The sequence below is a fragment of the Gopherus evgoodei genome, chromosome 2 (genome assembly GCF_007399415.2).
Source record: "Gopherus evgoodei ecotype Sinaloan lineage chromosome 2, rGopEvg1_v1.p, whole genome shotgun sequence".
In the NCBI taxonomy this organism is placed as follows: Eukaryota; Metazoa; Chordata; order Testudines; family Testudinidae; genus Gopherus; species Gopherus evgoodei.
The window spans coordinates 222,240,265-222,257,308 of NC_044323.1; the positions used below are offsets into that span (position 1 = coordinate 222,240,265).

A 17,044-nucleotide genomic window follows, 5' to 3' on the forward strand; every position below is an offset into this window, starting at 1 on the left:
TGGGGTCTCCGCCTGGGAGAGCGGAGCCCGAATCCGTACGGCGGGAAGGGAGCGGACCTCAGTGCCCGTACAGAGGATAGGGAAGCGGCGGGGCAGAGCCAAGGGGAGGTGATGATTTAGTGCCCACTGCCGAGGTGGTGTGGGTGCCTGAAAGGCAGGGCCGAGGAGGAGGGACAAAACTCATTTCAGTGCCTAGTGCAGAGCGGCTTATTGTGCAGCCAAGGGGAATAGATACCACGTCTTAGTCTGCTGCAGATAGTGACAGACAGTATGGCAGTACTTGGGACTGGGCTACCCCACCTCGGTAACCAGTTTGGCTGGTGTGGGGTAGCTCAATAGCCCAGCCTGCTGGAGCGGAGCTCACCTTGTTGTTCAATAAAGGTATTATTGGGCACAGGACAGAGTCTTAGCTCTGGGCTTCAGTCTAATACCCAAGTGAGGATTTAGAGTGGATTTAGGAGGCAAAGGAATCAACGTGAACAAATGGAGGGAACGGGAAGGAAGAGCTCGGGGCAGGGGAACGAACCGACTTCAGTGCTCAATTCAGGGAATCAAACTAATTTGACTTAGTGTTTCATCTATTGAGCTTATGGAAAGCTAGGGCTGCACACCCGAATCTTGTGATGTAGAACCCCCCTCTGTGCCTAATGCAGGTGGTTAGCAATGGAAGAGGAATAGAGAATACTAGGTGGAACTTGGGAGAGAAAAACTCCCCTCACTGTGCCAGACTTTGGAAATAGGGTATGCATGGCAGACCCTGCAGAAAGGGGAGAGAGCAGCTCTCAGTACCTTGGGGAGCTCCCACTGCAGAGACGGTGCTGCTGTACTACCATTGGTGGCAATGAAAAAGCCTGCATTGCCCAATGTGGGCTGAATTGGGGTGGGCCACCATGTGAGAGGGATGGGTATATTGAAGGAACTATATTTACTTTATTGTGGGAGAACTGTATTTTGTTACTCTTTGTAGAAATGCCTTCTGGTGTTGGAATTAAAATAAAATAAGATTTTTTTTTTTAAGTACTCTTGGGATAGAGTGAGTTCCCAGATTCTTTGCACTCTTGCCTGTCTCTGAGTTCTAGGTCATCTGGTTTCCTCCAATAAATAGAAAGTAAAGTTGGTTTTGCTTGTGAGTGAATCTTGTTGCTGCTTGCAACTTTTTGCTTTCAAAACAGTTGTTTCATTCCGGCTGTAACTAAAAATTGATGATGTTGAATCAGAAGACTGTCCTCCTTCTGCTCTGTATTCACTCAGTTCTGTAAGGTAGAAATAATAAGCTGCTAAAACTCACTGCATTTTCTATCCCAGTGCTCTTTGCATATTAACAAATAATAGTTATTTTGCAAAGCTTGTATGTGTATATATGTACATTTACAGGAATTACTTTCCTTATTATTGAAATGCAGCTACTTGTATAGTAAAACATAGTTGGTGCTTAACTATAGCTATATACCTTTTCATTTCCAGAGATCCTAAAGTGCTTTATTCTATACTTCCCTAGCACCACTGAAAATCAGCCATCTTTTCAGTAGAGGAGGAAACCAGGCAGAGTCAGAGAACTGCAGAACAGGAAGGGAAGTTAGTTTTTAAGGTCTCAGCCAAACACATATGCTCCTTTCCCAGGAAACTGCACGGTACTTTCTTGGGACAAAACTCACTGCAGGCCTAAGCAGATATGACTCCAATGAGGTCAATGGGATTCTGCCTACTTTGAGTCATGGCTGAATTTCATCCTTATTTCAGAAAGAGGAAGGGTCAGAGCTGAAACTGCCAGAATGTGTAGTTTTTGTTTGGATGAACTCTAGGGGGTGTAATCCTGGCCCCATTGAAGTAAATGGCAAAACGCCTGTTGAATTCAGTTTGGCCAAGATTCACCCTGAGGCATTCCTTTCCTGAGACTTAAAGCACTAATCAGCTATCTGAGCACATAGGAAAACTACAGAGCATTTTAGAACAAGAAGAAATGTTTGAAAATAACTGTCTCTGAATATGCCTTAATGAAAATACGTACTTCAACATGGCCAGTTATATTGTTCTTAGATAGCATCCTCACCGTAACCAATTATCTATCCTTCAAAACTCCCTCATCTGTTTATTTCGTGTGCAGATGTTATATCTGTTAAGCAGCTCCTCAATCTGGCCTTCAATATTGCCATTATTTTTGTTTGTAATTAGACCCATTCAGAAGCCTACATCAGTTTGTGGGCAACATTAAAGGTTTTTGGAAACTTGGGTCAAGATGTTTCTTTAGGAAAAGGATAGTTATTGGTAAAGTACACTTAAAATGTTATGGATAGATGGGACTCATTGCATTCAGTTCCTTGAAATACAGTGTAAATTTTTTTTGAAAGGCATAAAATTGCCAGCTGCAGGAAAAAACATCAAAGAATAATATTTAAAGCCTTTTATAAAATTGAAGCGAGAGAGGGAGGAAACAATGTGATCTTTATAACCAGTTAAAATACACAATATATAACTCTTAATACAACCAAAATTCTAGCAATGCCAAAGAGAAGTCTAAATACATAATCTACACTCTGTTTTCTATTATGTTTGTATTATAATGGTTATGAAATATATTATTTTTCAGATATGTGTTTTCTACAACTCTGGATGCACTTGTATCTAAGAGCCATGAGCAAATAACTAAACTATATCATAAGAAGTGTGAGTTATCAGGGTTTAAGCTGTGCATTTATCTTGAATTTTTTCATATTCTCTTTCTAATTGCTTAAATATATAACCTTAACCATTGTTTTGCCTTTAAAAACTTTAAAACACCAATAAATTAAAGGAAATGAGATAGAGAAAGTTATCAGGTCTTTAGTAGCTACCAAATGGTAAAACTGGTAACTATTAATTTCAACTTTGGAGACTTATAATGTAGCTTTTGGCCAAAGGTTAGTTACTTTAGATTTGAAGGTTGACCTCTAGTTAATAACAGACTATTTTAACAGAGGTAGAGTTGAAAGTGTGTTTTGGAGGAGTCCAGCTAACACATCAAACCAATATTACCTTTCTTTATCAATTTCATCTTAAAATAAAATAAACAGAATGTCTCAAAAAGAACTGTTAGGGCATTCAACCTGTTCCGCACTGCCACATAATCCTGTTGCATTTGCCCTGCCCAAATTGCAGTGTGTACACATAATTATCTTTGCCTCCAAAATTTGAAAAAATAGGAAAATATTTAAAAAAAATCAAGATTATGCATGTTCAGTTCCCACTCAATAAATCAGTGTGCAGTCGTAGCCTAATCTGTTTTTACCTCTTGCATATCTTTAAAAAATATTTAGGGAACATACATAGTTAACTAGGTTGGAGGTGTAAACTGGGTGGGGTGAGAATGAGTGTGTGAAACATTTTACAGCAATAGAGCACCTTGCTGATTGTATTTCTGCACTATGGAGACTGTAGCACCATAGCTGTGTTGGCATAGCCTCATAGTGTAGATGTGGCCTACACCGACAGTTTTTCTGTCAATGTAGGTTTTCATAGCTCTGTCTACTCTGGATATTATGCCAAGTATAACTAAGTGAGGTGTGGTTTTTCACACCCTTGACTGATGCAGCTATACTGATGAAACTTTCAAGTACAGACCTAGCCTCTGACACATCTTATAACTCTTCAGAGCAGGTCTCCCCTCCTCTACACTTCAGTAAGTCTGTAGGAGGAGAAGTTGTTACACTAAATTGAAAACTTTACATGTTTAAATCTCTAAAATGTTAAACTTCAAACACAAACATAAAAAATAAGTCTGCATTTTCTCTGTCCCTCTATATGTGTATTCCTCCGTGCTCTATGCCTCTGTTCTCTATGCCTGTCTCCTTCCTCCCTTGGTGCTCCTCATTCCATGACCAGGTAGCAATCTCTTCCTGAAGTCCATGCCCCTTCCAGGGCGTTGCCCCTCTTTTATATCCCTAGACTCCAAATTTTTTACTGTCTACCAAGAATCCATTCCTGGAGTCAGTAGCAGATAAATTTGTGTTTAACAATTGTCATGGTATAATCCCCTACTCTGAACCTTAGCGTCCAAAAGATGGGGTGCCAGCATGAATTCCTCTAAGCTCAATTACCAGCTTAGTACTTGTAGTGCTGCCACCAACCAGGAATTCCAGTGCCTGGTACACTCTGGTCCCCCCAAAACCTTGTCCGGGGACCCCCAAGACCCAGTCCCTCTGGATCTTAACACAAGGAAAGTAAACCCTTTCCCTCACTGTTGCCTCTCCCAGGCTTCCCCTCCCTGGGTTACCCTGGAAGATTTATTGTGATTCAAACTCCTTGAATCTTAAAACAGAGGAAAATTCACCTTCCCCCCTCCTTCTCTCTTCCCCTCCCAGACTCTCCCCGAGAGAGAAAGTAATCCTAAATCAGAGAGAAAATAACCTCTCTCTCTCCTCCTTTCTCCCCACCAATTCCATGGTGGATCCAGACCCAGTCCCCTGGGGTCTCACCAGAATTAAAAAACAATCAGGTTCTTAAACAAGAAAAGCTTTTAATTAAAGAGGGAAAAACAGTAAAAATTATCTTTGTAAATTTAAAATGGAATATGTTACAGGGTCTTTCAGCTATAGACACTGGGAATACCCTCCCAGCCTAAGTACACAAATACAAATAAAAATCCTTTCAGCAAAATACTAATTTGAACTCCTTCCAGCCAAATACACATTTGCAAATAAAGAAAACAAACATAAGCCTAACTTGCCTTATCTACCTAGTACTCACTATTCTGGACATATAAGAGACTGTATCAAAGAGATTGGAGAGAAACCTGGTTGCACGTCTGGTCCCTCTGAGAATCCAGAGAGAACAACCACCAAACACTAACAGCACACACAAAAACTTCCCTCCCTCAAGATTTGAAAGTATCCTGTCCCCTGATTGGTCCTCTGGTCAGGTGACAACCAAGCTCACTGATTTTGTTAACCCTTTACAGGCAAAAGAGATATAAAGTACTTCTGTTCTATTAACCCTTGACTATCTATTTATGACAGCAATATTTTGCAATCATTTTAAACTTTGCTCTGCATACTCAGCTGTGTAAGAATGGCCTTGGCTGTAGCTGCAGGCAACAAAAGTGAGGGAAAACAAAGTTGGAACTAGTACCATCTTTTGCCTGGTTGAATAAAACTCGGCAAGCAACAAATAGTGATATGCGTCAGCCAGGGTGAAAACAAATAATTTATAGTTTACAAAAGGCTCTTGTAAGCTATATGTAGTCCTTGGGTTCTTCCCTATCTTGTGGCATAGATGGGCAAGAATTTTTTTATTTTTCCACAAGGTCCTTCCCTTAACAGTCTGGTGACTCCTTTTTATAACCCTGCCTTAGCTGCTAGTTAACTCCTTTCCCTACCTGTCTCAGTGTGGTATATCACAACTGCCTTTACCTACCCCTGACCTCCACATATGCATACTCCTCAGCCCCCACCAAAAAAAAAAAACCAAACAAAAAACCCCACCACCCAACTAAAACACACTTCTACTGGTTTTTGAATGTTATGATTCCTGATGAAACCATGAAATCGCCTTCCTTCACCTTGTTTTAAAAGGATATTAAAATTTAAAACTGTAACTTGAAAATCAACGAATTTCTTTACTTATGTGACTGCCACCACCTTGGATTATTAAAAATGAATTATTTTAAACTCTAGTTTACTTGTTGCTATACTCGTTTACTTTTTTCATTCTCTCTAGTTGGACAGTGAAAAGTTGATTGTCACTTTCAATTTTGTATAGTTGGTTTCAGTTTTAGGAGTGCAATGCTGGAGTTAAAATAACTGTTTTTGTTGAACTCTAACGATACTATGAAAAGATTAGGCTTTATAACATTAAAAAAAAAGTTACAAATTTAATTTGATGGTGTCTTTTTGAATGTTTGGGACAGAGAGTGGGCCCTGAGCTAAGCCTTAGTTCACAGCTGCCTGTGTCACATTCTACTGTACAAAATCTAATTTCTAATAAAATTGGCAATTTGCCAACTCCCAGAATGTGCCATTTCATGTACCAGGAATGCAAATATACCTTTACCCTGATATACCGTGACCCGATATAACACAAATTCAGATATAACGCAGTAAAGCAGCGCTTGGGGGGGTGGCTGTGCATTCCGGTGGATCAAAGCAAGTTCAATATAACGTGGATTCACCTATAATGCGGTAAAATTTTTTGGTTCCCGAGGATGGCGTTATATCGGGGTGGAGGTGTAGTAAAAAGTACGGAAATAAACAGTGAAACTATTCAACATCCCATCTGTGCTACATTCATTAGCTCCTCGTCTCAAACTCAATTACCTCCTTTCCACAATTTTCAGCTCACCTATCTCCACTCTCCTCCTGAGCAACCCTGAGGTGTTGAATGATGAGCTATTAAAAGACATATCTGCTTATTTCCTTGTGGGTTTTTTAGTTTACTTTACTAGAACATACAGTATATCAGCTTAACTCAGAAGTTAAGTCAACCCAGCTATGTAACTCAGGGATGTGAAAAATCCACAACCTGAATGATGTACTGTATATACTCATTCATAAGCTGAATTTTTGTAGTAAAAAAGGGAAACACCAGGGAGTAAGGAGGCGGCAGAGCCAGAAGGGATGAGGCAGGGCCAGAGTCTCTCTGCTTCTGGCCATGCTGCTCTCCCCACAGCCTCCAAAGCAGCTGCAGCTCCTGGGCTGGCAGGCTGCAGCCATGCTGCTCGGCCCCACCCAGCTTAGTCCGCTGGAGCATGCTGCAGCCATGTGTCCTGGCCCAGCCTGTGGGAACATGCTGCGGCCATGCCGCCCAGTCTGGCCTGCTGGAGCAGGCTGTGGCCATGCTGCCTGGCCTTCCAGAGCAGCTCTAGCCAGGCCAGAGACATCCTCCCCTGGCCTTCCCCAGATAAAGTGGGAAGGGATGGGATGAGGAGAGTGTAGAGTTCCTGGGCTATGGACGGGTTACGTCTCTCCCCCCACAAAAACTTCCTCTCTGGGGACACTTTACTGTAGGTTTACCTCCGTGCCTGCAGACACTTGAGGTAAACAAACGATCTCGGCCAAAGTTTGCTGACCCTTGAATTATAGAGTCGGCTTATGAACGAGTCATAATTTTTTTTCCATTTTTACTTATCCATCTGGAGAGGTGTGGGGATCGGATTATGGACAAGTATACACGATAGTTAAGCTGACCTAACCCCTGGTGTAGATGGCACTAGGTCTATGGAAGAATTCTTCTGTGAACCTAACTACTGCCTCTTGGGGAGGTGGATTAATTACATCGATGGGAGGAACCCATCGTATTGGTGTCATGTGTGTCTACACCGAGGCCCTAAAGCTGCACAGCTGTAGCCTTGCAGCTCTGCCACTGTAGCATGTCAAGTATAGATAAGCTCTACATTAACAAAGGCCTTACCTATATTAGAAAGCTTGCACTTGTGTGATATCCATTTAAAATGTAAGAGAGTTTAATAGTGTTTAAATGCATCTAAATCAGTTTAGCTGCCTGTATGTTAAGAATTTGCACCAGTTTGCTAGATTTATTTTAGTTCCTACAGTGAACATTTACTAATAGAGATAAGATGAAAGTCTTGTGTGTGAGAATTTCCCGTTTTGCCTTTTTTAACTACATCAGAGTAGATACGCTGATGCAGACTCCTAAGATAATGATATTGCAGTGGGTTAAATGTCAGTCTTACGCCAGTTCTATGCTCGTTCTCTGAGGGTTTGCATGGGTTCAAAAAATGCAGTATGGATAGAATCTAAATATAATTATCCACTTTATGTTCATGTGGATAGCTGTAAGCATTGATCTTTAGTAGCTGCCTTGCAGTGCTCCAGTGTCTCCCATGCCTCTTCGTATCTCTACTTGTATCCACTCCACAACTTGTTCCTCCTGACCTCCATGTGCCCACAATCACTATCATGCTTCTGTATATGCATGCCACATACAGCTTTTAAGCATTATGTATAGGATCATTGTAACATACTATCACTTTTTATAAATTTAATTGTGTGTGTGGGGGAAGATGATGTGGTTGGGACTTGGGTTTCAGGGGCTGGAACATGGGGCAGTAAGTGAGGTTTGGGTCTGGGAGTGGAGAAGAACGGCAGAGTAGAAGTGTGCTCTCATAAGCTTCCTCTGATTCATCAGAACAGAATTCTGCCAGACCACAGGAGGTTTGTTGGAGGGCATATCTGCTTTGAGGTTCATCAGAACAAAGGAGGTTTATCAGAACAAAGTTGTTCTCTGGTCCACTTTTCCACTACTGAGGCAAGCTGGAGAGAGGAGGAGGAGGTTTATGGTCTGTCCTGCGAAGGTCCATCAGACTGGGACTTCCTACTGGTGAACTGTAGATTTGTCATAGAAAGAAGCAGCCTCCAGAGTTGAGCTGAAATTTTTCTAATAGATCTTGAACTCTAGGCCTCAGGTCTCCTATTTTCCCTGATAGTTAAGAGGGAGAAGGGGAAATACTTGCAGCTGAAAGTGTGTCAATAGTGGAGTTAACAGCTCTGCTCAAGAGGCAACTTTTCCCTCTAGCAAACTTAATTGCTTCTGAATTGTTAGAAAAAAAGCTCAGTGAAGTCTGAAATTCTGTTAAGATATTTCACACTTAAAGTGCTCCTTTATGCTAAAGACAAGTCCCGGGCCTTCTCATCATCCTTATTTACTGATAAATTCAAACACGAAATTGATAAGCAATAGCACCAACGCCATCTTCTATGATATTGAACTTTCACAAGTCAAGAAACCAGAAGAGCTTCAACTAGGTTATAGTCCCTAATCGAGGTTTTTAGTTCATATTAGTGGATGCTTTTGAAAATCCCATCCAGAGATGCCTAAATGTTTTTGAAAAATTTGGCCTATGTTTTTTATTTTAAAATAAAAAAACCCTGACTTTATGTATTGAAAGTGTAAATAACTTTATATTGTTAACACTGAAAGCAATTTTGTTTGAGGCATAAAATCTTTATCATTTCAAAAGAGAAGCTTTTAATAAAAATACAGTGTTAATGCCTGATGCTGCAAACACTTATGTACATGCTTAATTTAAAGCAGATGAGTAGTCCTATTGAAATCAGTTGGATGTAGTCATATGAGTAAAGTTAGTACCTGCTTAAATGTTTGTAGGATCAGGTCTTGGTTTGCAATATTTTGGTTTTTGCCTGTAGAAATTCTGTAAAATTCAAATTAGATACTTGACAACAGTGACATATAAAAACAGTGTTTAAAATTTAGTTTTTTTATAATGTTAATAAAATTTACAATATTATAAACTTACTTCTGTTCTGACCTCTTTCTCCTAATAGGCTACTATATTCAAAATGTGTAACATTTGTGATTTCTTTCTCATATTGATAATGACTGTTTCACTTTAGATAATTGTGACTTAAAACTACATTTTGAATGCTGGTTTTAAGAAGTGAATAGTTTTTGCATTAACACATTAAGATACATAACCTGTTTACTGTAAATTAAAATCTGAAAAATCTGCTCACCACTAGTAACTGTGAAGCATTTCCTAGTAAGTGAAGGGCCTAAATTGTTTTTGCAGAATTTGACCCATTTTTAAAAAACTGAATAATTTCAATGTTTCAGGAATTACACCTGCCCCAGAAATATCTGCCAATTTTTGTTTTAAAATAACTTTTTTTCCCTATTTTAAAATGTCTCCTCGTCCCCTGTTGCAATGTAAAAGATCAAAACTGGAAACTCTAATTTACTCCATGATCCTGAAAACACTTAAGCGTGTGTGTAATTTAATCACATGGGATTAGTTCCACTGAAGTCAGTGGGATTTCTTAAATGAGTAAATTTATATGTGTAAATAGGTGTTTGTAGGTTAGGAGCTTTACTGGCTATACAGGAGAACAGTAAAGCTGACTTGGAGATAATGGTGGGTAGTCAGCAGAACATGAGCTCGCAGTGACTGTGTCCAGAAGAGCTAGTGCAATTCTTGGATGCATAAACAAGGGAATATTGAGTAGGAATAGAGAGGTTATTTTACCTGTGTACTTTGCATTGGTGTAACTGTTGCAGGAATAATATGTCCAGGGCTGATGCTCACAATTCAAGGAGTATGTTTGAAAATTGGAGAGGGTTCAGAGAACAGCCATGATTAAAGGATCAGAAAACCTGCCTTATAGTGACAGACTCAAGGCTTAATCTGTGTAGCTTAACAAAGAGGAGGTTGAGGGATGACTTGGTGCCAGTCTGCAAATACTTACATGGAGAATAAATATTTAATAATGAGTTTTTCAGTCTAGCAGAGAAAGGTATAACATGATTAATGGCTAGAAATTGAAGCTAGACAAATCGAGATTGGAAAGAAGGCTTACATTTTTTAACATTGAGAGTAATTAATCATTAGAACAATTTACCAAGTGTCATGGTGGATTCTCCATCACTGGCAATTTAAAAATCTATATTGGATATTTTTCTAAAAGATATGCTCTTGGAATTATTTTTGGAAAATTCTATTATACAGGTAGGTCAGACTAGATGATCACAAATGGTCCGTTCTGGCCTTGGAATCTACTTACAAGGTGTTGTCAAAAGCATAAAATAAACAAACTGAAAAGATAGGCGGCCAGGTATACCAGTGTAAGTCTATTGACTTCAGTGGAGCTATTCAAACTTCTACAAGCTGATGATTTAGCCCAGAGAATTTTGTTTCCTCTAATTCCTTTCACTTACATTTATTTTATTACTTTTTTGTGCAGAAAAGTGAGCTTTTTTTAATGATGTCCCATTTAGCTCTTTCATATATTAAAAGTTTCTAGCCCATATGGTTCTGAAAACTTAGCAAATTTAAACTGATGTAATTTTGTCTGCATGAGTCTGCAAAGATAGTGTTCATGCTTCTCTTACTGCTTATAGCTTGGCCAATGACAAGATGGTGGTCAGCTTCACTGAAACTGTCAGGGATCCTCTGAGCAGTAGTGAAACTGACAAGGATCATGTCACTCTCATTCTGATTTTTGGAATACCAATGAGCAAGAGCAGACAGACTGAAGTTGTGACCTCTGGACAGTGCTTTTGGCCCACTTCTTTTGTCTTTTATATATTAGTCAGATATTTTGTACAATTTTTCAAGCCTTTTTGTAATCAAAGTGCCAGTGATGGGAGTTTGTGCATTTGGTTACATATAATTAGATCATTATGACAATTGGAATGTTGTTACAGAAAATAAATATATTTGTATTATAATTGTATTGTAATGGTAATCTGTTAGGTGCTGGAGTCACCTAGCACTCCATTTACCATGCTGTCCAATGTGTGTGGTCCCAACACTGCTGCTGTAATCATAGCATAACTTCTCTACTCCACCAGTCTGGAACAATAGGACTTGATACATTCCCAATTTAAGTACAGAACATTGTTAACAGTGTAGAAAATTCCATAATCTGCATTTCATTGTCTTTGTGGCACAGTAGCTGAAAGCAGCAGGGAGAAATCTATTAGCATATGGCTATTTAGACTTACAAATGTATTTGGTGGTACCCTTAGACCCAAAGTTACTGTTTTCTTAAACACATTTACTGTGGGCATTTAAGATAGCAGGTTACTTTATTTGACGTATAGCTACTATGTAATACTTCATTATTTGAACACAGTAGGATTTGCAACATAATTACTTAATCTTGAAATGGATGCCTAAAAATATTTTATATTAAGATACTCAAAATTTGCTTTGTGAGGTTTTTTATGACTGAAATGATATTAAATTGTGATTTTAAGATGTCATCCAGGCTATAAATTAAATAATCTCTGATTTATGTTTTCTCGTGAATATTGCTATTTACATTACTTCACTTTATTTAAATAGTTAAAGTCCCTCGTAATTTTCGCTTGTTGGAAGAACTTGAAGAAGGTCAAAAAGGAGTTGGCGATGGTACAGTAAGCTGGGGCCTTGAAGATGATGAAGATATGACACTTACAAGGTGGACAGGCATGATTATTGGACCACCAAGGGTCAGTACAGTAGGTTAAAACTTCTATTTTTTTGTTTGTGGGCAGTACAAAATCCTATATTAAGATTACATTTTAGAGAAGCAATTCACTTAAAAATGTTTAAAATGAAAAATGCGTAGTTGCAACGATAGATTGTGACAGAACAATTGTAAATTAAACTGTATTCAGTGTATAACTAATCATAGCCTGATGAAGTAACTTGAGTTAAATAGGAGAAGCTACGTTCTAGTACACTCAGATATGTGCCAGCAAGCCTATAGTTGGGGAATTATCCACATCAATTCTGATTTCCTTAAAATCTGTAGAAAGGCTAGAAAGAGTTGCATAGAACATTGCACAGGCCTAAGGGTCACATGGTGTAGGCACATACTTATGTCTTCAGCAAAGCAATAGCTTGTGTGTATCCATATCTCTGCAGTTATTTTTATGACTATTGAGTAACCTGTGTGAAGGGGTTGTTCTTTGAGGCTATTGTTGCCTGGAATATAGGCACAAATTAAAGCTGCATTTCCATCATTAATATGCAGCTATGCCCTATGATAGCAAACTAATTCTATACAGGAACTGTTGTTGGGGTATTCAACCACCTTTTTGCTACATGGGAGGTGATGTTTTACTGCAAAACTAAATCTGCAAAGAGCATATGATAAACAATATCATTAAAAATTGACAGACACCTATAGTATGAGAAATTTACAGAATTTAAGAGAGAGGATAAGTAGCGTTTTCAGCTATATCACATAATTCACTGCACAGTGTGTGAACGTAGCTCATGTATAAAATCCACCAGTGTCACCTTCAAAGATCAGACAATTAAGTTACCTCTAATGAGACAAATTAGCATTAACAAAAGTTCAAGTTCCAGCTGAACTCTGAATTTCTTTAGAATATATTTTACAACGAAACACCCTGCAAAAGAGCTAGTAATCCTAAATTACTTATTTCTTTTTATGTGAGCATCACCAAAAGTTAATGGACAGATCTTGGAATGAGGTGTTTTATGCTAAGGAAATTTGCTGGCAAAGCAGCTTCAATGATAATGGAGTACAAAACATACCTCTACATAAATAGAGACTTGGGCTGATACTCAAAGCAGCATTGTGCTACTAGGTTACTTTTACTGCTAGCGTTGAGTGACCATGATAGTAGTGCTATAGTTTATTCCGTTGTAAGTCCCTCCCTGCCTTACTGGAAGAAGTAAACTAAGGCTCATATTGATAGTTGGGGGGGTATAATGACGGCACTCTCTAAGCTCCACCAACAATCCAAATTCAGCCTACTTGGGAAACTGGAATGAGTTGTCACTTTTAGTAGGTTGTTCAGAATATCATCACACGTGTTCTGCTAGGCTCCTGAGGTTTGGATATACCAAGGCTGAGTTACTCTAAGCTATGCAGCCGTATATTAAGCCCCGTGCCCCTTCCTGCTCACCCCGAGCTGCTGCATCGAGAGGGGTTTGGGGGGAGTCCTCTCTCCCGCTGCAGCCCTGGGGCAGCCTGCACCCCAAACCTCTCATCCCTGGCCCCACCCCAGAGCCTGCACCCACTCGCTCCTCAATCCTCAATCCCCTGGCCCCAGCCCTGAGCCCCCTCTCGCACCCTGAAACCCTCATCCCTGGCCCCACTCTAGCTCCTTCACCCCTAGCCAGAGCCCTCATCTCCTGCTTCCAACCCTCTGCCCCAGCCCTGATTCCCCTCCCACACCCTGAACTTCTTGGTCCCGCCCCCACCACATGAATTTTGTTATGTGCACCAATATGGAGGTGATCACCTCCATATTTGTACACATAACAAAATTCACTCCACACATGGACATAAAAAAATTAGAGGAAATGCTGTACTAAGGGACAAGGGCAAATAATGTATAGGCACAATAGTTACTTGCCTTGGACCCTGGTTCCAAAGTTGTGTGATGTCAGAATCTAAGCTTATTTAAAACCCGCCCGCCTCCCCCCTTCTCATCATTGTAGAGAAAAGCATTTAAAATGTAACCTGTTAACGGATACAGTCAAGGCTTTGGAGCTGTGCTTTGACTCCGCTCCAGGCAAAAACCTCCAGCTCCGGGCTCCGCTCCAAAGCCCTGGATACAGTAGTATTTGCCTGGATCTGCAGAGAGCCTCCAGCAGTGGGAGAAGCAGCAGCCACTAGGAGAGTGCTTCATGGACCCCTGCTCATTATCAGAGCAGTCTAGACATTCGTTACCCTGAGGAAGTGTGCTGGCCTGGTCATGGCAGCGGCTCAAATGCCCCACTCAGCTCTGCAGGATTGGCTTCTATTGGTGGGACTCAGTAGTCTCTGCTCTTACATTCAGTAGTGAAATTATTTACCATGTAGACCAGGGGCATGCAAACTTTTTGGCCTGAGGGCCGCATCAGGTTTTGTAAATTGTATGGAGGGCCGGTTAGGGGCGGGGGTCTTGGCCTGTCCTCCACCTCCTATCTGCCTCCCCCACAGGACCCCTGCCCCATCCAACCCGCCTGTTCCCTGACAGCCCCTCTGGGACCCCTGCCCCATCCAACCCGCCTGTTCCCTGACAGCCCCTCTGGGACCCCTGCCCCATCCACACATCCCTGCTCCCTGTCCCCTGACTGCCCCTGGAACCCGCTGCCCCATCCAACCCCTCCTCTCATTCTTGATAGCCCCCCTGGGACCCATGCCCCATCCAACCATCCCTTCTCCCTGTCACCTGACTGCCTCTGGAACCCCTGCCCTGACTGCCCCCTGGAACCCCTGCCCCCATTCAACCTCTTGTTTCCCCCCTGACCACACCACCCCCTATCCACACCCCCGCTCCCCACCCTGAATCCCCCTGCCCTCTATCCAACCCTCCTTGCTACCTGCCCCCTTACCGCACTGCCTGGAACGCTAGTGGTGCTACATCTGCGCCGGCCGGCTAGAGCCAGGCCATGCTGCCACTGCCGCAACCACACGGCACAGAGCACCGGGTCAGGCTGGGCTCTGCAGCTGTGCTGTCCCAGGAGTTCACAGCCTCGCCACCCAGAGCGTTGTGCCAGCCACAGAGCGAGCGAGCTGAGACTGCGGGGAAGGGGGGGACAGCAAAGGAGGGGCCGGGGGTGAGCCTTCTGTGCCAGGAGCTCGGGGGCTGGGCAGGATGGTCCTGCTGGCCGGATGTGGCCTGTGGGCCATAGTTTGCTCATCCCTTATGTAGACATTTAAATGATCATCACTGGGCATCTGATTTAACACCCCTTCTTTTAAATAAAGGTGAGAGTAACACCCTTGAGCTATACTTTCAAGTTGTGTGTGTGGAATTAGGCAGATGTCACTGTGTGGCTTGTGCTGGCTTTACATTTTGAAGGTTTTCTTCAGTATCATAAGGGCTATCAATATCTTTTTTTTTTTTTAAATAAAGTGAGATTCTGGAAAACAAGATGACAGTCTTGTGGGAGAGAAGTACCAAGTCACCAGCCTAGTCTTACCTTCTTCAATTTGAGCCATAGGATAGACAACCAGCAAACCTTTCGGTGTTGCAGGTTAGAGTGCAGGAAAGACCATGTGGGTTGGGATGCAAGTACAAATTCTGCTTAATTTAAAACTTTATGGTTTTATTTTTCATCAGTATTTTATTAGGGGGCATTGGCAAAGAGAGATGGTGGATCAAATGAGCTCAGGGGGTTGGAAATAGTAGGACCCTACTAGGAGTGAGAATTTGGAGGATGGGGTCAGTCCTCCAAGCTAGGAGTTGGAGGAAGGTTAAGGGGCTCAGGATGAGGGTGAGCAACTGGGAACAAAAGGAAAGTTTGGGGAGGAAGATCATCAAATTTCATTGCCCTGTGCCCACGTGAACTGGGGAAAACTGGGAACCAGCTTTTCAGTGCTATGATTCCAGCGATGATTAATACCATGGCCCAAAAAATGAACTATTGATAACTTGGGTCATAAAGGAACATGGAGTTAGTATTAGCCTATTCCATATTAAAAACTTTTGGATGGTTGGCAGTCTCTATTAAATAGAAACATTAATACTAGGGTTATTGCAGGTCATGATTGAGGTTATTATCAAAATTGTACTGGTTTCCCCACATAGCATTTTTCTGCATGTCTGGCCCACACCATTGCTGTTTGTCCCATACTCTTAAATAGAGGGTTTTTCAAAAAATATTTAGATTATACGGAACATCCTTAGAGATGTTTAAATCTATCTACAGTAACTCCTCACTTAACATTGTATTTATGTTCCTGAAAAATGCGACTTTAAGTGAAGTGATGTTAAGCGAATCCAATTTCTCCATAAGAATTATGGTTGGGTTCCAACGAAATTTTTTTTGCCAGACAAAAGGCATTATATACATTTTAAACCATTTTAAACAAGCAATTTAATACTACAGTCATCATTGCTGAGTATGAAGCTTGGTTGAGGTGGTGGAATCAGAGAGTGGAAGAGGGTGGATTGTCCGGCTGCTCCTCTTGCTGATCTTGTTGAACTTTCTGAACTCTTAAAAACGCATCTAGAAATTGTTGTTTTGCTTTCTTTTTTTTCCTTGGTAAATTTCTTTATAGCAGGTCATTAGATGACCAACTCCCCTGATCACTTTGAAGTTGTTCTCTGTCAGGATCTCAGGATTTGCAAGCCAGCTTCAATCATTTGGAAAGCTTCAGAAAGACATTTGGCAGTCAAATTTCAATGGGTTGGTGGTTCTTCTACTTCTTGGCCCTCTTCTTCCATTGGTCTTGTCACCTCTAGTTGCATCAGATCTTCATTCGTTAGCTCTTTTCCGTGTGATTGCAGAAGTTGTGTAACGTCGGCTTCTTCCATCTCATCAAAACCTACTTTCTTGGCCAAGCCAAGGATAAATTTCTTCATAGCGGGGACAGCATCTTTAAGTCCTTTTAAGTCATTGGCACATTCAGGCCACAACTTCCCCCACACACCATTCACGCATGCCTGAGTAACTTCAGTGCAGGACTCACCAATGTTATTGATGCACTTCAAGATGTTGTAGTCACGCCAAAATAGCCAAATCGTAGGTTTGCCTTCCTCATTGGTGCCTCTGAGCTAGTCAAAAGTACGGTGTAAGTAATATGCCTTAAATGCAGCGATGGCCCGTGGGTTGGATGAGTGATGTGGTGTTAGGTGGCAGAAA

General features: G+C 41.2%; 1 protein-coding gene across 2 annotated transcripts in view; it reads left to right on the top strand.

Annotated features, from left to right (window-relative positions):
• UBE2V2 (ubiquitin conjugating enzyme E2 V2) overlaps positions 1-17,044 on the top strand; it is a 49,886-nt gene that overhangs the window by 435 nt on the left and 32,407 nt on the right. Inside the window, exon 2 of one of the 2 annotated variants that reach the window (XM_030553064.1) lies at positions 11,795-11,949. In XM_030553064.1, the coding sequence (XP_030408924.1) occupies positions 11,795-11,949 (155 nt within the window). The remainder of the gene's footprint in view (positions 1-11,794; positions 11,950-17,044) is intronic. The other variant, XM_030553065.1, reaches the window with a different exon arrangement.